The 22,162-nt window shown below is 41.2% G+C and overlaps 2 protein-coding genes across 2 annotated transcripts in view; one reads left to right on the top strand and one right to left on the bottom strand.

Moving 5' to 3' along the window:
- The window catches only part of cfap43 (cilia and flagella associated protein 43), a gene marked incomplete at both ends in the record, with an annotated part of 72,168 nt that extends 68,504 nt beyond the window's left edge, over window positions 1-3,664 (top strand). The window contains 3 exons of the mRNA XM_080740070.1: window positions 1,765-1,845; window positions 2,472-2,625; window positions 3,489-3,664. Coding sequence (XP_080596196.1) covers window positions 1,765-1,845; window positions 2,472-2,625; window positions 3,489-3,664 — 411 coding nt within the window. The remainder of the gene's footprint in view (window positions 1-1,764; window positions 1,846-2,471; window positions 2,626-3,488) is intronic.
- Window positions 3,665-4,617: 953 nt separating this feature from the next.
- sfr1 (SWI5-dependent homologous recombination repair protein 1) lies at window positions 4,618-8,818 on the bottom strand. The gene is made up of 4 exons (XM_080740069.1): window positions 8,644-8,818; window positions 7,053-7,252; window positions 5,893-6,109; window positions 4,618-4,933 (listed from the first exon to the last, which is right to left on the bottom strand). The coding sequence occupies exons 1-4, from the start codon at window positions 8,728-8,730 to the stop codon at window positions 4,745-4,747; spliced, it is 693 nt and encodes a 230-aa protein (XP_080596195.1). The 5' UTR covers window positions 8,731-8,818; the 3' UTR covers window positions 4,618-4,744.
- Between the last annotated feature and the right edge of the window lie 13,344 nt (window positions 8,819-22,162).

The following is a 22,162-nucleotide window of genomic DNA, read 5'->3' as shown; positions in this document are numbered from 1 at the left end:
CGCTTATCGTTCCATCCCTATAATACTAATAAACCAATAACCTGACTTGTGAACTGAAAAGATTAGAGCACTAAAACGTGTACAGTTGCACAGATTTACTTAGATATCGTCTGTCGCCATTTGATTTCATGGTTAACCTAAACTGTTCATTCGAGGGGTCACATTTTCTAGTTAGCTGAAGTACAAGATGTGAAATGCGGTTTGGTGGGCGGTCCAAAAAGTACTGGACCAGCGGTGGGATTCCACCAATAACTGAGACAAAATATGACTGCTATAATCACCCGTCTCTCTCTCGCACTCTCTTTCTCTCTAACTCTTTCTCCCTCACTCTCACTCTCTCCCTCTTTCTCTCTCTCTAAAAGAACACAATCACTCTTTATGTGTCAGAATGCAAGCTGATATGTTCACAGCACACATAACCACTCTTTATGTGTCAGAATGCAAGCTGATATGTTCACAGCACACAGAACCACTCTTTATGTGTCAGAATGCAAGCTGATATGTTCACAGCACACAGAACCACTCTTTATGTGTCAGAATGCAAGCTGATATGTTCACAGCACACAGAACCACTCTTTATGTGTCAGAATGCAAGCTGATATGTTCACAGCACACAGAACCACTCTTTATGTGTCAGAATGCAAGCTGATATGTTCACAGCACACAGAACCACTCTTTATGTGTCAGAATGCAAGATGATATTTTCACAGCACACAGAACCACCAGGCCTGAATTACAAAGCCTGTTGTAAATTACAACAGGCTGGGATTCAAAGACCTAGCTCAGGTAACCTGAAATCTGTTACCTCCCGCCACTCCGACATGTCTCCTTTCCGACATGTCTCCATTCCGACATGTCTCCATTCCGACATTTCTCCTTTCCGACATGTCTCCTTTCCGACATTTCTCCATTCCGACATGTCTCCTTTCCGACATGTCTCCATTCCGACATGTCTCCATTCCGACACTAACCCTATCTCTAACCCTAACCCTAAACTTAACCCCTATGGGAGTGTGTCGCCACTCCGACAATAAGAAGTCAATTTCGGAGTGGTGACATGTCGGAATGGAGAGAGCCTCCCCCTGAAATCACATTAACTGAGCTTGCTGCTTCACAGAAAGGCCCTGCTTTCCTCGTCTTGCCTGGTATACTGTACGTTGTCAGGGGTGTCGCATCAAATTCTGGGCCCTGGGACCCATTTAGTTATCATGCATTAAGTTATCACACATTAGTTGGTGCTTTAACTATTGAAAAATAGCAGATATACTGCAAGCTTGTAGATCTGCCATTTTTGAAAAATCGTGAATATTTCAATTTGGAAAAACCTATGTTTCTATGTCAGAGATGCACAAACTTTTTCATGTGAAGGACCCCCAAAATGATATGTATATGGCCACGGACCCCCATCTCAAAATATTTAGTTCCAGGAGGCAGGGACCCCCCAGAAGCAACATTTGTTACAAAAAATACACATATATATACACACATATATGCACACATTTTCATGACTTAAAAAAAAATAGCAGATCTACAAGCTCGCAGCGTGGCGAGCTTGTATATCTGATATTTTTCAATAGCTAAAGTATAACATAATTAGGGCCCCTCCACCTTGGGCCCAGTAACTCAGTCCACTTGTCTCCCCCTTGTGACGCCCCTGGTCATGTGATCTAAACTGTCAGTTGTTTTCTTGATAACCGACAGTAAATGAACTCTGTGCCCTTGTTGCTGACAAACGAACAAAGACTCCTCTTCCTTTTCTTCCAGTATCTGACGGAGACAGATCATCACAATCGCATGTCCAAGCAGGTTTCCACGTTGGAGAAAAGGATAGCATTACAGGAACAGGTAACGGCACATCAAAATGTAATCGCCTCCTCAATGAAGCGCATCATTGTCTTTTATAACTTGTACTCCATGTGAGATTGATACCAAAACAGTAATAATTTCGGGCCAAGGACCCCTTAGTTGAGAGACCTGTTCAATAGATGCCACAGTTTCATTGTTTGACAGCACGATTATCAGTTTAAGTACGAAGGGGTTGTTTTTATGTCATATGTTGTTAATTTGTTTTGTATTTTATTTCTTGTTTGTTTTCAGCTCTTCTTTCTCTCTTTCCTTAAATATGCTGAAACAGAACATTGTTAATCTGATAACATGTCCATTTTGTTGTTGATAATCTTGGCAATAAAACTTATTTGAAAAAAAAAAGAAAGAAATTAATTTTTCAGAAATGTAACCACTTGAACCGTCAATACTTATTAATAAACTTGAACTTTCAATCTGTACTTAGTGTTCTCTTTTTCCCCAAATACACCAAAGCTCTTTGCCAAAAATAGAAGATCTACAAGCTCTCGACGTGTTCAAAAAATAGATACAGCTAGATAGGTTGTTCAGTGTGTATGTACTGTATATAATGTTCTAGATAGGTTGGTCAGTATGTACTACTGTATAATGTTCTTTTGCTTTTACAGACACACCTAAAAAACGTGGAACACCACAAGAAAGCCATCAAGCAGCTCGACCGGCAGGCTGTGCTGAAAGCTGAGAAGAATGAAATCTTAGAGCAGCAGTTGGCTGACATGCAAGTGACTGTAGCGGAGAGGCAACACATCTATGAAGCAATCGGTAATCTCACAGTAGCAATGCTCTAATATTAAAACATGCGTCACAAAATGTATTTGTTCTGTTCTATAAGGTCTTGGCAACTTTACATTGTTTAAAACATGCATCACAAACTGTATTTGTTTTGTTCTAAAGTGACTTGGCAACTTTACATTTTATCTAAACCACATTTAAATGTTTTAGCAATTTATGATTAGGAAAATAATAATTACGTAACCATTGCAAATACATAACGCAATCAAAAGCTAAATGAATTGTAAGACATCCTCCCCCTTGATCATCTCATGACTGGTGAATGTGTGTGGTTTGGATTGTCACTGGTGTTAAGCACTGATAAAAGTAACTAAGTACATGTACTCAAGTACTGTATTGAAGTTACATTTTTAGGTATTTTTACTCAGTATTTACAATACATTTACGTCTACTCCACTACATCTAGGAGGCTCCACTGCAATTATATGAAAACCTTTAGTTACTAGTCATAGTGTAGATTTGGATAATTATTACAAAACATTAACCACTTCAGCCTTATATTTTGGCCATTTGATCTACAAGCTCACAATGTTTTTTTTTTTTATGCATTTTGAAACTTGGGGACATTCTGCAAAATGAGGACTTTTACATTTGGTAAATTTTCATGCAGATACTTTTGTTACTCAAGTACCATTTTTAATACAGAACCAATTATGCTTGGTTCAGTGTGGTATCAAGCACCGAAAATAGCCGACCTCCAAGCTCACAACGCGTCGCGCTGCGATGCGTTGTGAGCTTGGAGGTCTGCTATTTTTGATATTTTCAACAAAAGGCCCTTTTAGAAATTTCAGCCCCTGCCTCTCTAACATTCTCTGCACGTCCCTGGTGTTCAGCTATGGAGGACAAGCAGGCGGTGAACACGGAGGCGCGCTACCAGGACATGGTTCAGAGGAAGAGGCTGGTGGAGATCACCACGACCCAGGCAGAGGAGCTGGCCATGCTCACAGCAGAGGTGGAGCGCCTGAGGAGGAGGTCCTTCCCTGCCCTGGACAACCTGAAGCATCACTAAACAGCCTGAGGATCATGAGGATGGGACCATATGAAAATGTCATATCACGATTACTGTGACCATATTGTGATAATCAAAATATCCCCAACATCATCCATTATCCTGGGGCAGTACATTTGCCAAAAAATAGCCGATCTGCTTGTAGACCGGCTATTTTTTTGGCACGTTTTGTAGAGTGGAAGGTAGAGTGGAAGTATGTATATTATAAGTACGTTTTACCAATAGAGGGTTTATGTGTTACCGGATATGAAGCTCGGCAAATAAAAGGTGAATTGATCCCAGTGCATGACTGAGGACGATTTCACGATAAATGAAATCTCCACGATACGATTATCGTGTTTTTTATCACGATAACCGATAAACGTCCCATCTCTACCTGGGATGAGGTCCTTCCCCGCCCTTGATAATCTAAAGCATAACTAATAAAAAATGTTTTAACAAACTGTACTTGAAAATCAGGTATTATTGTGACTGATACATTTCTTGCATCTGATGTAACTGTACACTGTTTCTTTCCTATAGTAGTCTTTCCCTGCTAACCCTTTTCTCCAGTCAGAACTACAATGGAAATGAGCTATCAAGCATTTATTGTGTCTATCCTGTTGACCGCTGTATCTTCATTTGTATATTTCATCAATAAAAATGTCAATCAATCAATCTTTCAGGAAAACAATAAATGTTTATTCTCCTTTCTCACTGTACAGCAAAAATAACAAACATCAACATGACATGTACTGTTTGAACTGGAAATAAATAACGGTAGCAGCAAAACAAATTTTAACATTTACACAACTGGTACCAAAGACGTGATCCTCTCCCTTTGCGTATGGAAGATTTGAGCCACTCTGTATAAGACAACGAAGAGGGGTCCTTGAGATGGTATAATCTGATTCACTGGTTCTCAATATAGGGTCCGGGGACCAGCAGGGGTCCAAATGAACCCTTACGGGTCTGTAAGCTGTAAAAATGTATTAGTTGTTGCCACGCAATCGATATACCAGGCAGGGCCTTGAGAAGAACAAGTGAACAACAACATCTCCCACCGTGCACTGCTTGACTCCCACCTTGACTGGTTCTCTCTCAGGAAGTGAAGTCGTCTTCAGCGCGGTCAAAGTGCAGCATGCCGTCCTCCAGGCCGAACATGTCCATGAGCTGGGACAGGCTGGCCTTGCGCCCGTCCACGGGGAGGTCGGCCTGGAGCTCGTACAGCGCGGCCTGAGCACACGCCCGCCACTTGTCGATCAGCCGTTGGAGCTGTGTCAAGTCGTTCTGGAGAGAGAGAAATGACTTGGGCAATTAGAAAGGGAGGCAATATTCATCGCATTCATACTGTAGTTAGTGGTTCCTTTTTTTTTCCATTGGACTCCCCCTTCTTACATCTGACATGTTAACCACTTACCACTTACTCCTTCTACACATTCAAGTCCTGTTCCTGAGATGCACCGGACCGGCCTGAACTAGGCTAGAGGCGCGATGGATACTCCTCATGTTAACCACTTAAGTCAGGGGTCTTCAACGTTTTCAGGCCAAGGACCCCTTAGTTGAGACAGAGAGAGATGAAGCAGGGACCCCACAACCTTTTTGTAGATTCCATATTATGTAGTTTGTTTGACAGCACAATAATCAATGTATTTTGGATTCATGTCAATTTGTTTTCAGATTAACCACTTGAACCGTCAATACTTAATAAACTTGACTTTACACTCTGTACTTAATCTGCTCTTTTTCCCCTCTACACCAAAGCTTTTTGCCGAAAATAGCCGATCTACAAGCTCACAACGCCTCACACAGCTCGTAGATCTGCTATTTTTTGGCTTAAGTCATCAGAATATGGACGCTAGGGTTCAAGTGGTTAATATAAAAAAAAGGAGAAAAAAAGTTTCTGTCACACAAAGATTTGGAGGACCCCCTGTAGTAACCCCCTGTTGAAGACCCCTGACTTAATGTACAACGAAGTGAAAGTAGCAGATAAAAAAAAAAAAAAAAAAAAAAAAAAAAAAGTAGACTATTTTGAACTGTTTGACAACATAATGAGTTATGACCCAAAAACGCAAGTTATGATGTTGTGCAACATGTTTGAAAATGTTGGACTACCTCCAAACAGACCTCCCCTTGCGATCTTTGGCGTCCCGCCAAGGGGGGCCCCGAACCCCAAGTTGGGAATCACTTGGACTTGGTACACACAAAAATAGATAAGTCATTTGGCCCGATTCTGTGTTTGTTGATACCTTGCCTCTGTACATCTGCACCATCTTCAGCCTGCGTAGCGTCTCCGTCTTGTCTTTGATGTCCAGCTTGAGTCGGTCCCGTAGCTGCAGCACGTCAGCTTGAAGAGGAGGAGGAGGACAAGGCTGTGTTGTTTCTGCCTCTGTGATAAGCACAGCAGCAGGAACTCTCACCGGGCTCGACCTCACCACCTCGTTTCTGTTCAAGTCAACATCCGGCCTGCAAGGGCGCCACAAGGGGGGGGGAAGTGGGACTGAGTTACTAGGGCCCAAGGTGGACGGGCCTTCATTATTTTATACTTTAACTACTGAAAAATAGTGGGACTGAGTTACTATAGGGCCCAAGGTGGAGGGGCCTTCATTATTTTATACTTTAACTACTGAAAAATAGTGGGACTGAGTTGCTATAGGGCCCAAGGTGGAGGGGCCTTCATTATTTTATACTTTAACTACTGAAAAATAGTGGGACTGAGTTACTATAGGGCCCAAGGTGGAGGGGCCTTTATTATTTTATACTTTAACTACTGAAAAATAGTGGGACTGAGTTGCTATAGGGCCCAAGGTGGAGGGGCCTTTATTATTTTATACTTTAACTACTGAAAAATAGTGGGACTGAGTTACTATAGGGCCCAAGGTGGAGGGGCCTTTATTATTTTATACTTTAACTACTGAAAAATAGTGGGACTGAGTTACTATAGGGCCCAATGTGGACGGGCCTTCATTATTTTATACTTTAACTACTGAAAAATCGGCACCAAGTGTATTTTTAAGGGAACATTTGTAACTCAAGTTTTGCTTCTGGGAGGTTCCTCCCTGGAACTAAATATTTTGAGATGGGGGTCTGTGGCCAAATACGTATTATTTTGGGGGTCCTTCACATGAAAAAGTTTGAGCAAAGTTTTTCAAAAAACCTTAGAATGATTTGAAATATTCAAAGACTTGCACAGGTTTTCACTCTTTTTCAAGAATAGCAGATCTACAAGCTCGTTTGAGCTTGTATATCTGCTATTTTTCAATAGTTAAAGCACAAAATAACATGTAATAATCCGTTCCCAGTCTAAATGGGTTAAACCCCCTCCTCCCCCTATGAAGAACATTCATGGGGGGCCCGCAGTGAGTCCTTGTACCCAGGGCCCAGTGTTTGGTGTGACACCCCTGCTTGCCTGTCTCTTGTGGAGGAGTTGCAGCCCGCCGTCGTCGTCTCTTTGGTTTGTGTTGGAACACGCCGTCTATCCTCCTCCTCTTCCTCCTCCTCTTCGTCCACACAGAGGCGCTTGGCCACGGAGAGCAGGGTGGGCGAGGTGAACGACCGCCTTGATCTCTTCAGTCTCTGCCTCAGCGAAGCACTCATCTGTTGTTTAGGCTGCGAGAGGAAAGACATAAGACACAAACTCAAGTGTCTAGGCTTTTGTATCTGTAACGTGAAGCAAAAAAGCTCAGTGTAACTACTGTTAAATGATACATTTCTAACTTAAGGGTCTACAGAAGGGGTCTTCAACGTTTTCAGGCCAAGGACCCCTTAGCTTAGAGGGAGATGAAGCACAACCTTTTCATAGATTCCATATAGTTTCATCGTTTGACAGCACACTCATCAGTGTATTTTGGATTCATGTCAGTTTGTGTCTCCAGATATTTAAAGACTTGAACAGTCAATACTTAATAAACTTGACCTATCACTCTGTCTGCTCTTTTTCCCCTCTTTGACGAAAATAGCCAATCTACTGCGAGGTGTTGTGAGCTTGTAGATCTGAGCTACTATTTTTGGCTAAAGTTCTCAAGAATAGAGGGTATGCACGTCCACTGGGACCCGCCCCGCCAATCTAGACTGAGTGGCAAAACATTGATCAGCATGGAGCACTGGAGTTTGGAAGTGCTAGTTGCAAATCACTCAACGGCCCTGCATACCACCTGTTTCTAATTTGCACATAATGCAGGAGGCAGCAGGATGTTGTGTTGTTGAAAACGAGTGCTTCCAAACTCTGACACTTGGAAAAATAAAAACCTGCTCAGAATGTCTTGACAGAAAGTAGCTCATAACATGCATATGGTGGATTTTTATGAAACAAAAACTTTGCAGATAGAAAGAGGATAATTCAAGCTTTCAGTACAGCCGCAATGTTGGTGAGTTAACTTTGTTTAATACAATCAGATAGGACTTTTCTGTTTGGATGTATAGGCTGTCAATGACAGAAATTAGTTTTTTGCCACTCAGTAGGCGTGCTCCCACATAACAGGAGAAAAAAAGTTTCTATCACACACAGATTTGGAAGACCCCCTGTAGTAACTCTGAGGACCCCCTAGCCCTAGGGGTCCCCGACCCCCAGGTGAAGACCAATGGTCTACAGGACTGGATGTACAAGCTCTGTGAACTTCTAGATCTTCTATTTTCTAAAACAAATATTGAAAAATACTTTAAAACAATTATTTAAAACATTTTAACAACACAACTCTGCAATCTTGTATGGGTGGTCCCCATGCAGCAGCCTGTACACAATATTTTCACATGAGGAGGGTCCACAGTCAAACACATTAATTTAGGGGTCTTTGACATGGACAAAGTTTGAAAACAATTACAAAAATCAGTGCAACCAAATATTACATGGGCCCATATTTTGTCTGGTAGACTTTCTGAGTTAAACTTTAATGAACTTGATGAGCACTGACTGAGGGTTTTACAACTTCAGAAAGCATGCAGTAATAAAAATAACTGGGGTAAAAGTGATTGAAGATGCAAGCTCAAACAAAACAACATACCTTGTGTTTGAATAGAGTGGGGCTAGACTCCCCTGGAGGTGGAGGTGAGCTACACCCAGCTGTTAATGTGGATGCAGGACTCTCCATTTATCATCATTTATATAGCAGTGCCTTGCTAAGCAGACTGCAGTGTTTGCACAGCAGTAGTAAAGAAGTGACTCCTGAGTCTGACGCAGAACAAAACAGCCTCGACAAATTAATTAAAGTTTGGGTTACAGTTTTACTAGACTTTTCTACTGTTATAAAGTTATTCCCCAAACCCTTTACACCTTAGATAGTCTTTTTATATCTGTGCTTTACACGAGCAGTTTGACAGCTATAATGCTATGCCGCGGAGAAGAACAACTCTTCCGTGTTTTCAACCTCCAAGTGCAACGATTGGCTCAAAACCGAACGCGTCCAGTGGTGCACTGTGGGAGCTGTAGTTCATATTGGCTGAATGGGACTTCCACACTTTTAAATGTTTGTACCAGACAGTGGTGGAAACTAAGTAACTATGTACATTACTTAAGATAGATCGGTTATTTTAGCTATTTTTAAAAGTTTAGAAAATCCATGAAAATGTAAAATTCGATTAAAAAAAGAATATAATAATAATATAATAATGCCTGAAATAAGGCAGGCTGCAACTTGTAGGCTATAGAATGTGTCACTGTGTTGGGAAATGAGTGATAGGTAGGCTATAGTACATTTAATTCATAACTTTTTTATAGCATTGCTCTTAACGCTTTTTTATTTCATTTTCTCCTGATATATCTACTGCATACTAGGCTACTAGTACCGTGTTCTATCCATCTGTCATTCAATGTTATATAAGATAGGCCTACTTCAATGGTTTCCTGTGTAAATAAGCCTTTCCTAGGATCTCCTTTTAGTTGACCTTATAGACGGGGTTCTGGTCCACGTCACGTTTGATTCGGTACCAAAATTAGCCAATGAAACCAGGCTTAACCAGCGCTCCCCAAAACAACAGGTTTGGGGATTGGACGGACTGATTACATATGATACGGTCATGCATTTAGTCTCAATGTTTGTAAACAAGAAACCCGTCTATACCAGTGAACTGTATAGACTACCATCATGAAACTGTACCTTTTTCTATGCAAACTTCTAATAAAGTCTTCAATCAATCAATCAATAGTATATAGACCAGAGCTATAACTTTTGACATTTTCCTAAAAAGATATATTCAGTAGAACAGTGAAAATAGCAGCTCTACAAGCTCACAATGTGTCACACGCATGCAGTGTGTGCTTAAAGATCTGCTATTTTTGAAAGAGTTTGACAAATTTGGAAAGCCTTGTGAAATGGCACATTCTGCATAATGAGAACTTACTTTTGGTATTATTTTGATGCCAATACTTTTGTACTTTTACTCAAATTTTACCACTATGTGGAAATACTTTTATTTCTACATTGTGGTTTTGCTATACATTTTTACCTGAGTCATAAAATCAGAGTAGCCTCGGCTACTTCCTCCACTACTGTTCATATGGTCATGTTTGGTCTAAACACCATGGTTACTGTTGCTAGGGTCGGGTCAGTTCAATCTCTCTTCCCCAAAAAAGCTTGCTGATTCATCCTCCCATGAAAGGATTTATGGTTAATCGTAGAGAAGACGTGTCACTTCAGATGATGTCTGTAGGGATTTATTTGTGTGTATTCTTTTTTTTCTGTAGCCTTGAGGAGAAAGGTGTGAGTTGAAATGTTATCTTGCAGAGACTTGAACATCAGAAGTTAGTTGTCTGACATTACTCACCCGAGGGCATGCATGCATGCACCGTGATGCACGGGGCTTTTATAACATCTTATGTTGGGCAGAAAGCTCTTATCTCCACATCCTAACTCAAGGGTCTTCAACAGGGGGTCCGGGACCCACTAGGGGGTCCTCCAAATCTTTGTGTGATAGAAACTTTTTTTTCTTCTCTTTCTTAAAGGGGCACTCCACCACTTTTCAACCTATGTTCATATAATTGGTCCTCACTCAAAAATAGCTTTTCTTCTTTTTTTTTTTTTTTTTTCTCTCAGGAGGGCTGTGGGCTGGTCAGAAACCCATAGTCTTGTGACATCATCGATTACCAATCCAGCTTATAGAAACTGCAGGCTTTCTATTCCTGAAAAGTTGCAATTTTAAAGTGGAAGCCATTGTTCTCGCGATATTAAAAATCAAAATATTTTTTTCAAAAATATTGATTAAATTTTTTTTTTGGAAAATGATGATGTCACTAGACTATGGATTCTGAACTTCCCACAGCTCTCCTAGGAGACTTGGACTGAGTAGGAAAAAATGGTGATATTTTATCATGAACATTAGTGAGGACCTATTATATGAAGACAGGTTGAAAAGTGGTGAACTACTCCTTTAACCATTTGAACCCTAGCGTCCATATTCTGAGAACATTAGCCAAAAATAGCTGATCTACGAGCTTGTAGATCGGCTATTTTCGGCAAAGAGGTTTGGTGTAGACTGGAACAGACTAAAGTACAGAGTGATTAAGTATTGACGGTTCAAGTTGTTAAATATCTGAAAACACAAATTGACATGAATCCAAAATACACTGATGATCGTGCTGTCAAACAAAAACTGGAAACTGGAACCTTATGAACAGGTTGTGGGGGTCCCTGCTTCATCTCTCTCTCAACTTAAGGGGTCCTTGGCCTGAAAACGTTGAAGACCCCTGGTCTAACTCGTGTAAATTAACGCCCTACTTGATCATAGGCCTACAATGTCACACAAAAGTACCAAGGCAGCAGATCTACAAGCTCGCAGAACGTTTTTGAGCTCGCAGATCTGAAACTATTGAAACTTTTGAATTTGAATCCTTAAAAGTACGTTTTGGACATACGAGGTTTCCAGCCGAACGAGACGATATGAGGGAGTCCCACAAGGCTTAGAGTTAAAACCCATTTAGGGTTAGAATTATTGAATGCTTTAACCAGTGAAAAATAGCAGATATACAAGCTCACAGCGCGGCACCGAGTGCCGCGCTGCGAGCTTGTAGATCTGCTATTTTTGAAAAAGTCGTGAAAATGTGTGCAAATATTTGAATATATGTATTTTCAAAGCGAACGTTTGGAACTCAAATTTTGCTTCTGGGTGGTCCCTGGAACTAGATATTTTGAGATGGGCGTCCGTGGCCAAATAAATATCATTTTGGGGGTCCTTCACATGAAAAGGTTTGAGCACCACTGACATAGTAGTCTCTCAAGAACAGACTAACTGAGCTCCAGTTAAGTGAAAAGGACCTTTTCTTTGACGATGGCTGGCCAGATTGCTGACATAGAAACATAGGGGTTTTCAAAAAAACCTTAGAAGGATTCAAAAGACACTTATAGAATTGGCTCAAAATTCTAATTTTCACGATTTTTAAAAAATAGCAGATCTACAAGCTCGCAGCGCGGGCACTCGGTGCCGCGCTGTGAGCTTGTATATCTGCTATTTTTTTTAATATTTAAAGCATAAAATATTGCGTCATAATGTGTTCAGGCCTAAATGCATGGGTTAAAGATAATTACTACTCTCATCTAGTGTGAGTCAGACAGACATTTCTTTTTTATTTCTTTCATTTTTTTTCTTTTTGCTCTTAAGAATTTAAGAACAGTGAGCACTAGATGTGTCACACTTTTACTTTCTCTGCTGTTACTATTTTGTAGCTTCATGCACTGTTGTTTGTTTGTTTGTTTTTGCTCAGCAACTGCTTTCACACCCAGTAATAAAACGTGGCTATTGTTATTGTGAAGACTGTCTATGAACAATGCAAAGTCAGCAAGTACTGTAGATCCCGTTTGAATTCATGTCCACATGGGTACATGTACTGTACAACACAAACTAGCACTTCAAATATCTTTATGCTCAATGATTGTTACAGTATGTAGCCTAAAGTTGCCTAAAGCATAAAAGTGACAGACAGACAGCAAAGGATCTTGGCATTTTCCGATGTATCTTGTATACAGGATTTGCTTGGAGACCATTTCTATCATCACATCATCCTTTGGGCAACAAATGGCATGTATTTTAATTAATTTTGATAAGGATAGACAGGTTAAAAGGACCTTGGAGGATGAAGAGGGAATCCCCCTCAAGGGGCTTCACACGGGGATCACAAACTGTGCACCTTGCATGTCTCATCAACCCCCCCCCCCCCCCCCCCCCCCGCATCCCCCCTGCCTGCCAGAAAACCACACAAAAACACGCACATGCACTAAGCACAGCACACGCAACAGACAGTGTTAACCTTCATAGTGCATGACAACATGGTACTGTAGATCGATAACCAATTTCACTTAGCATCTGTGACTTTTATAATATTTATTACTCCCTTCCTTGTATCCCTTTTTGTCACCTTTAGATTTTTACTATGCAGATATATTTTGGTCAGTGGTTTTCATGTTATCATCTTCATCTTATGTAAAGCTTATTTGGAAAAGCGGTATATAAATCTGAGCTATTATTATTACTATAGTTTTTGTTAGATTAGTTGTTTTTCTTGACCACAATACTATTTAAACAGCATGTTGTTTAGACAGATGTTAGGTTCATTGTTTACTTGAAATCCTAGTTTATTTGAGGCACCGTACTCTGTTCTCTCTGCATTCTAGATATGTGACTATTTACCTTGTTGTTTGTTAGGCCTACTCTGCTTATTCTCCTCACACACTTGTTTTCTCTGGATAGGAGTGCCTGCTACAGCAAATGCCTATGATATTAGGATAATAACAAAAAGCAAGAAACTGACTGCTTACTCCTATCCTATATCTGCATGTATCAAATGTCATCATTGTAAGCCAGCGAGCCGGTCACGTGCACATATAGGGGATCAAAAGATTTGTTCCAGGACGTATGGATGTACCCTGCCCGGTGGGCACATGTGAACGCGTACGGAAACGCATATATCAAGTCACTGCCAGATTTTACTGTGGGAAGAAAGTGCCCTAATGTCTCCCACATACCTCTACACATGTAAGACTTGTAAGCCACCACAGCCACTGTCAAACGTAACTTGACATAAAGTATTATTTAAGAGAAACCAAAGCGGAATAAATTGGAGAAACATAAATGCAGATGCTTCCTTACAGGGGCACTGCATGATACAATTAAACAATTAACATCCCATCATGCTCTGAGGCACGTATAAAAATGCTTAGCTGGCCCGGCTGAACTGGATTTTTGGAAGAAGGCAAGAGAAAAAAACATCTACAGTAAGTGAGAGAAAAGTGAAAAGGGGGTTCGTTATTGAGGCACGGATTGGGAGGAGCTTCAGTCACAAAGACTGCTAAACTGGCTAGAGTTTCAATAGGAACAGAGCAGAGACGTGTGGGCAGCTGGAGCTGAGTGGGAGAGGAGAGGAGAGGCCATTCAGGAGTCAGAAGGTTGCCGTTTAGCCCTACGGGCAGCGTCTGTGCGTCAAAGTGTCCCTGACTCCCTGAGCAAGACACTTAACCCACTCACTGCTCCCCGCTGCTATATGAATATGCAGCCCACAGCAATTTCACATACTGTAAAGCAGGGCTACTCAACTTAAGATGGCTCAGGGGCCACTCAGCAAAATACAAAATGTCCAAGGGTCGCAAGCTAAACATGACTGTCTATTTGGATGATTAGACTATGGTTTTGTAACACACTACATGAGTAGTCTAAAGCTGAAGGAAACACACAGACAACAGTCACATTTCCATCTATAAGGCCAAACCTCATTGATTGTCATGGAATGACTTAATGATGAAATGACGAAGATTCTTCTTTTGAAATAAACACAATAGCAAAATAAGTATTGCGTAAAACAAGACAAAAATTGTTTCCTAGTGGTTTTGGAGAGAAAATATTTGTCCACACTGAAAGTAGTCAAAATGTGTATTGGTATGACCATGCATAAACATCCTGCAAGGGCCGCATGTTAACTCACTTACTGCCAATTAAAAATGCCCTCGAGTGGCATTAGTGCCAGAAAATCTCCATAGACTTCCATGTAATTTGTAGTGCACAGATCATGCACGCCCATGCACAGATCATGCACCATGTTTGTGCAGGCTGTTCACAGCTTTCAAACAAAAAAAAAAGATTGGAAATCCGTTCAGGCATTCTTGAGATAATAGCCATTATGTCTTACATGTTATGTAAACAAAGATGGCTGCCCTGTATAAAGATGGGGTTGTATGGGGGTGGAACATGCAAAATCGCGATTGAAATCATGTTTACTAGATTTAATGGGGTCCAAAAAAAAAAAAAAAAAAAAAAAAATTAAAAATCAAAAAAAAAGATTTCTTTTTTTTTTGGGTTTTTTTTCTAAGTAAAAGTCGCCCAAAGTCGCTTGGCAGGGAAGCCCATAGTGAGAAAGTTGCTCTAAAAGTCGCCTGGCACTGTAGCGCTGCTGTAAAGTAAATGTACAGTGTCAAATACCCCACCACAACATTGGTATTAAGAGCACATTGATGACTGTGACGATCACACATTAGTATGTAATAGTGAACTGAACCGAGAATGTCAATGCAGGATGTAATAGACCATACATGGGCAACTGGCGGCCCGGGGGCCACATGCGGCCCCCACCTTCACTTAATGCAGCCCGCAGGTTAATACTGGAATACTGATATATTATTAATTGTGGGCTGGCCTATAAGGCGAGCACACTTTAGATATTGTCATTATTTATCTATCAGGCAGGCAGGCAGGCAATCAGTAGACGGGAACTTCGGTTCCTTTCTACTCCTACATACTTAGTGAGAAAATGAAAATAAAAACATCAATGTGTTCAGTTTACTGGCGAAGTGTGCTATTATTTTCTATAGCAATCGGCCAAATGGTGGCGCTGTAGGAAGCCTTCGAATGTGTGAACTTTGAACAGATAGAGCTCATGCTCTGTTTGAGGTACAGCCATGAAACCTGTACACACGTATGCGTCTCCTCATGCCGAACAACTTTTACACTGACTTTTGACCTCTGACCTTTAGATCCCCCAGAATTTTGAATTATATGAAAAACAGTAAAAATCTATCTCCTCCTGGGATTTTTGCATAACGCGCACGAAACTTTTTTCACATGAACTTTGGACCAATACGGTCAAACTGTCTGGTCGGATTTCTTTTAAAGTGAAACATTATTTTTTAATAATTCAATCAATATTGCGGTTTTATGCAAATTATTCTTCTGCCTCTAAATCATGCATGCAAAGTTACACGTTCATGGCATTTGGCAAAGATGTGGAGGGTTAGTCAAAGTATCACTGAAACCAATTTTATTCCAATCGGCCAAAGGGGGGCGCTATACGAAGCGTTTGAAAATTCAAACTTCAAACGGGCATAAGTCATGACTCGTTTCGTTTGATGACATGCAACTTGTTACACGCGTGCTTTGACTCAAGCGGAAGACATCTGTGTCGTTGTTAAGTAAGCTCCGCCCTCCGATTTTCCGCCATTTTGAGCAGTTTGTAAAACGCGTAAACCCGCTTTTATTCTGGAATTTTCGCTCCACGTGCACAAAACGTTTTTTACGTGAACTTTGGACCGATATCTAAAGATCTGTCAGATCGGATTTCTTTTAAATTGAAACATGCTTTTTTAAATAAATTCAATGAATATTGCAGTTTTATGCAAATTATTCTTCTGCCTCTAAATCATACATGCAAAGTAACATGTTCATGGCATTTGGCAAAGATGTAGAGTGTTAGTCCAAATATCACTAAAACCAATCTTACCCCAATTGGCCAAAGGGGGGCGCTATATCATTTTGAGCAGTTTGTGACACGCTTAAACCCGCTAGGATTTTTTTTGTGCAATTTGCATGAAACATTCTACACACAATCTAAGGACCTTTATCTAATATGCCTATGAAGTGCACACACACAAAAAAATAATAATAATAATGAATATAGCTGCAAGCAGCGATAAAGTGGCCAAAGCCAAAAACACCTCAAATCATGAACACAGCCTGCAATGTGCGTGAAATTTTGCAAGCACATTCCCAATAGGTCAAGGAACAGATACCACCCTTCTTACATTGGCCTGTTATAGCGCCACCAGCGGGTCAACTTTTGCACAACACATTTTTGGAACAAAATGTACCAATCTTTGACGTCAGTAACGTCAAAGAGAGCACTGCCTGCGATCTTGACATTTTGTACTTTTATAGCCATTGTTTTCTGGCTTGAAGCGAGCCCACAATTGTTTCGAAGGAACAATATTTTTCTAGTCTATCAGTCAGACAGTTCTCCTCAAAACTTGGGTTCCTTTCTACTCCTACATACTTAGACAGAAAATGAAAATAAAAACATCAATGTGTTCAGCTTACAGTGGCGAAGTGTGCTATTACTTTTTACAGCAATCGGCCAAATGGTGGCGCTGTAGGAAGCCTTCGAAAGTGCGAACTTTGAACAGGTAGAGCTCATGCTCTGTTATACGTACAGCCTCTGACTTTTGACCTCTGACCTTTAGATCCCCCAGAATTTTGAATTATATGAAAAACAGTAAAAATCTATCTCCTCCTGGGATTTTTGCGTTACGCGCACAAAACCTTTTTCACATGAACTTTGGACCAATACGGTCAAGTGAAACATTATTTTTTAATAATTCACTGAATATTGCACTTTTATGCAAATTATTCTTTTGCCTCTAAATCATACATACAAAGTCACACGTTCATGGCATTTGGCAAAGATGTAGAGGGTTAGTCAAAATATCACTGAAACCAATCTTATTCAAATTGGCCAAAGGGGGGTGCTATACGAAGCGTTTGAAAATTCAAACTTCAAACGGGCATAAGTCATGACTCGTTTCGTTTGAAGACATGCAACTTGTTACACGCGTGCTTTGACTCAAGCGGAAGACATCTGTGTCGTTGTTAAGTAAGCCATTTTGAGCAGTTTGTAAAACGCGTAAACCCGACTTTAATTCTGGAATTTTCGGGTCACGTGCAAAAAACTCTTTTTTACGTGAACTTTGGACCAATATCTAAAGATATGTCAGATCGGATTTCTTTAAAATTGAAACATACTTTTTTAATAATTCAATGAATATTGCAGTTTTATGCAAATTATTCTTCTGCCTCTAAATCATACATGCAAAGTAACATGTTCATGGCATTTGGCAAAGATGTAGAGTGTTAGTCCAAATATCACTAAAACCAATCTTACCCCAATTGGCCAAAGGGGGGCGCTATATCATTTTGAGCAGTTTGTGAAACGCTTAAACCCGTTTTTATTCTAGGATTTCTTTTTAGCAATTTGCATGAAACATTCTACACGCAATCTAAGGACCTTTATCTAACATGCCTATGAAGTGCACACAAAAATAATAATAATAATAATTGCGACCGAAGAACCGTGTCGCTTGAGTGTCCTTCCTTCCTTCCGTATCCTCGTGACCGTCCGTATCCTCTGTGATGTCAGTGTGATGTCAGCGAGTTGTGACATCACCTCCTGTACAGGGCGGCTACACGAAATGTGGATAACACTATATATGGAGATAGTCCAGTCCATCATGTCATATGGGACTACCGTCATAGAAAGTAGCCATTGTTAGGCCGGAGTCATTGGCTGTCTAAACATGGAGATGTGGATAACACTATATATGGAGATAGTCTAGTCCAATATGTCATATGGGACTACCGTCATAGACAGTAGCCATTGTTAATCCGGAGTCAATGGCTGACTGTCTGTACAGGAAGTGATGTCACATGACATACTTTTTATGCCCATATATGAGTCCTAACATGGAGATGTGGATAACACTATATATGGAGATAGTCTAGTCCAATATGTCATATGGAACTACCGTCATAGACAGTAGCTATTGTTAGGTCGGAGTCAATGGCTGTCTGTCTGACTGTCTGTACAGGAAGTGATGTCACATGACATACTTTTTATGCCCATATATAATACCTGCACTTCCTTTGGATATGTTTAGGTTTGACTTGGTTTTATTAGTTTTTATGTATCATTTGAAACAGTTAATACAGTTCATAAACTGCATTACCTGTAATGACAGACAGACAGACAGACAGACAGACAGACAGCCAGACAGACAGCCAGACAGACAGACAGACAGACAGACAGACAGACAGCCAGACAGCCAGACAGACAGCCAGACAGACAGACAGACAGACAGACAGACAGACAGACAGACAGACAGACAGACAGGTTACATAAGTGATTCACATAGATTGGTGGCTCCACTCCTCTCAGCTAAGCAGACAGTTAATAGGAATTCAAAGGACTGTGCTCCAGTCAGCTATTAAAGCCCCTGCCTCATAAAACACCACCTTATGCAATACCTGCTCTCACGCTGCTTATACTAACCCAGGGGTCTTCAATAGGGGGTCCCAGACCCCCAGGGAGTCCTCAGAGTTATACCACAGGGGGTCTGCCAACTGTAGGCTAAGGTTAAAGCCATTGTGAGCTTGTAGATCCATTGTACACTCCTTTCCCATTGAAAAGCATTGTCAGATAGTAGTCTAGGACCTGGCTAATATATGTAGGCCTATGCACTTCATTTAGGAGAGAATATCTCAACTGCTCTTGACTAATATGACCCCAAGGAACAATGCAAGAACTCCTCACTGGCCTCCCAGCATGTGCACTTAAGCCTCTCCAACTGATCCAAAATGCCGCGGCACGACTGGTCTTCAACCAGCCAAAATGTATCCCCCCCTTTCCAACTCCCTGAATTAGAACTACAGACCCGTTTCTTGTTTACAAACATTGAGACTAAATGCACAGGTGACTGTATCATGTAATCAATTCCCACCAATCCCCAAACCTGTTGTTTTGGGGAGCGCTGGTTTCATTGGCTAATTTTGGTACCGACCTGCGCACGCATCTAGTTCTTATCAGTGTAACGTGGACCAGAAATGCGTCTACACAGACTCACTCCCTAACTCCAACTAAGCACTACTGTAACACTTCCCTTCCTTCGGTGACCACACATGAATCTAGGGAGCATTTTTAGGTTTTAGTAAAGTTTTTACTGATTGGGTGCATGGTCTACCTATGTTATTGTTTTTCTAGATTGATATTCCTATGCATTTGTTGCATTGTTGACTTGCTTATTATAGTGATGCATTACCAGCTTGTTGTAAGTCGCTTTGGATTCAAAGCGTCTGCTAAACTGTAAACTGTGAGAAGATTCTTTATCCGGGACAAAATACCCAGAATGACCACACCCTTTTAAAAATGACCACAACTTCCAACATGGCTTCATCTTGTAAACCGTTGGGGCTACACATTTTCGCTGGAAATATTCAGAAGACCAATGTTTAGGGGGACCTCTAGGTTTATGACATGTCAAATTTAAATATGTTATGACAAACTAAGAAACGTTAAAAAAACTTCAACTTATTATTGTCATGCAGGGCATTAGGTAAATATTTTGCACTAATCAGTGTAAAAGCATGAAATTATGTTTTTGTGAAAGTGTCTGCTGTGTTTGACATGTAGGCCTATTGTGACGGCCCGAAATGGTCCCGGAGCCGTCCGTTTCCCAACCCGCAGTCACCGTTGTGACGTTGTCTTTAAATGCCCTGTCAATGCGCCTGGCGCGAGCTTGAGTGAGCGCCGTTGGACCTTTGAATGTGAGGAAGTCAGACCCTCTACACACAGCGTGGAAGCTGTACGTTTTAGCCCGTGTAAAGTGTGCGTTAGGCCGGCCGTTGTGGACGTTAAACCCCGCGGAAGAGAAGCCAGTGCACCCCAACACGGAGCGTTATTCAACGACAGCCCGATGCGACGCTGGGAGACGAGGAGCAACATTGTTTGGCCGTGAACTTGAACGCCGCCGCCACGCAATGGAGTTGTTCCCGTAATCCCGTTCATCATCACTGCTGCGCAGGACGGTAATTCATTCATCTGAGCTCTTTCATGCATGCCTTTCTGAATCGACCCTAACTGGGAGAGTTAACTTTATTTCGTTTTGACTGCCAACTTCCTCGGTGAAGCGGAGGAACATTGACATTGACTTTGCGTTGTCTCGCCTTCACCTTGCGTTGCGTGCTTGCGTGCGTGCGTGCGCGCCGTGCGTTCATTCTGGAGAACGGACAGTTGTTTATTCATTTATTAAAAGACTGGTTACATTTATTGAATTCTATGGTACACGCCACGGCCAATGCTGTGTTACGTTCCAGTGTGTTTTCGGGTGGAAACGTAACTTGTATGTAACCAAGGTGCACTGAATGAGCTGACTACATTTTGTTTTTGTTTTCTTCTGTTTGTTTTGGAAACGTGAGCTCCTCTTGTTGGTTTATGGTTCGTTGTTTTGCATTTGATGATCTGGGTTATGTTTTGAACTTGTGATGAACTTGATGATGATGATGATGATGTGACTTCTGGGCTGGTTTCAATCACTAAATGAGTTGAACTTGAATTGTCAAAGTGTTGTGTTGGTTTATTTCTCAACAAGGATTATATTTTATATATAAATCCTTTGTGCGGTATTCACATGGTTTAAACTCCAGATGAGGAAGAACTCATAAATATATAAAAAAGGAGAAGTATCGAATCAAATATTTCTCTGGTAGACAGAGTCTACCTGGCACCCCTGAACGAATACAAGTGGAAACCGTTACAACATGCTCACAACGTTGTGAGCATGTAGATCTGCTATTTTCACAATGGAATGTTTTTATTTTTTTACTTTGACTTTCGACTTATGTAATGAAGACGACTGAAGCCCGTATCAGAGTCGGGTCCGGTGTAGTGCGGTGTAGTCTTTTTGAGCGTTAACGTTGTAGTTTTATGACTCAAAAAGACTACACCGCACTACACTGCGGTGGATAGCCTTCCACCGCGGACCCGACTCTGATACGGGCTTGAGTCAACTTGTCGACTTTTTTGTTAATGCCCTAAAACACACACAGACATGCATAGATTTGTATGACCTGCTTATGCTCCAGCAGAGCGGGCCTTGTAATTTATATCAGGCCGCACTTGTTGATGGTGACGTCACCAAGAACCGCAATGCTGGTCCCATTGAATGACGTCACTCTGCGTTCAGGGGTTTAACCCATTGGATGGGTGTAAGCGCAGACAGACAGACAGACACACAGACGGACATAGATTTGGCTAATTGTGGGCTAGCCTGAAAGGCGAGACCAGTATGTTATCTTCATTATTTATTTATTTGTGTATCTATCAAGTTCTCCCCGACAGTACAAAGGCAGGGCCCTTAGCCAATGAGGTGCAATTGGAAATTGGTGGGAAAACATCTGGGAGTGGTGGTAGCTGGAGTATTGGTTGAGCTTCACATGACAGCACGCTGCAGAATATAGTCACGTCAGCAACCACACTTGCAAAGGGCAGATCTTTGTGCCCATACATGGTGTTACATGCGTGCCCACACTGTTTCATAGGAACAGTATTTTTGAGCGGTGCAAACCGCTCCTATAAGTGGCTGTGCGTGTGTCCGTAGCCTTTTTCCTCAGCGTTTTGCCATAGTAAAATGTGTGTGCGTAGCATCATGTTTGTCTAGTGATGTCATATGTCGTATGTCTGTAGCCTTTTTTTCTCAGCGTTTTGCCATAGTAAAATGTGTGTGC

The sequence above is a fragment of the Nannobrachium achirus genome (genome assembly GCF_963921795.1).
Source record: "Nannobrachium achirus genome assembly, chromosome: 13".
Taxonomy (NCBI): domain Eukaryota; kingdom Metazoa; phylum Chordata; class Actinopteri; order Myctophiformes; family Myctophidae; genus Nannobrachium; species Nannobrachium achirus.
Note: the sequence above shows the minus strand (reverse complement) of the source record. Positions and strands in the feature narration are given on the sequence as shown.

What these genes read in the sequence shown, in the direction of transcription:
- sfr1 (XM_080740069.1), bottom strand. Translation starts at nt 8,730, where the DNA reads ATGGAGAGTCCTGCATCCACATTAACAGCTGGGTGTAGCTCACCTCCA. An exon ending in CCACTCTATTCAAACACAAG is followed by an intron (nt 7,253 to 8,643) that starts GTATGTTGTTTT and finishes TTCCTCTCGCAG; the next exon opens with CCTAAACAACAGATGAGTGC. An exon ending in TGCAGATGTACAGAGGCAAG is followed by an intron (nt 4,934 to 5,892) that starts GTATCAACAAAC and finishes CTCTCTCTCCAG; the next exon opens with AACGACTTGACACAGCTCCA.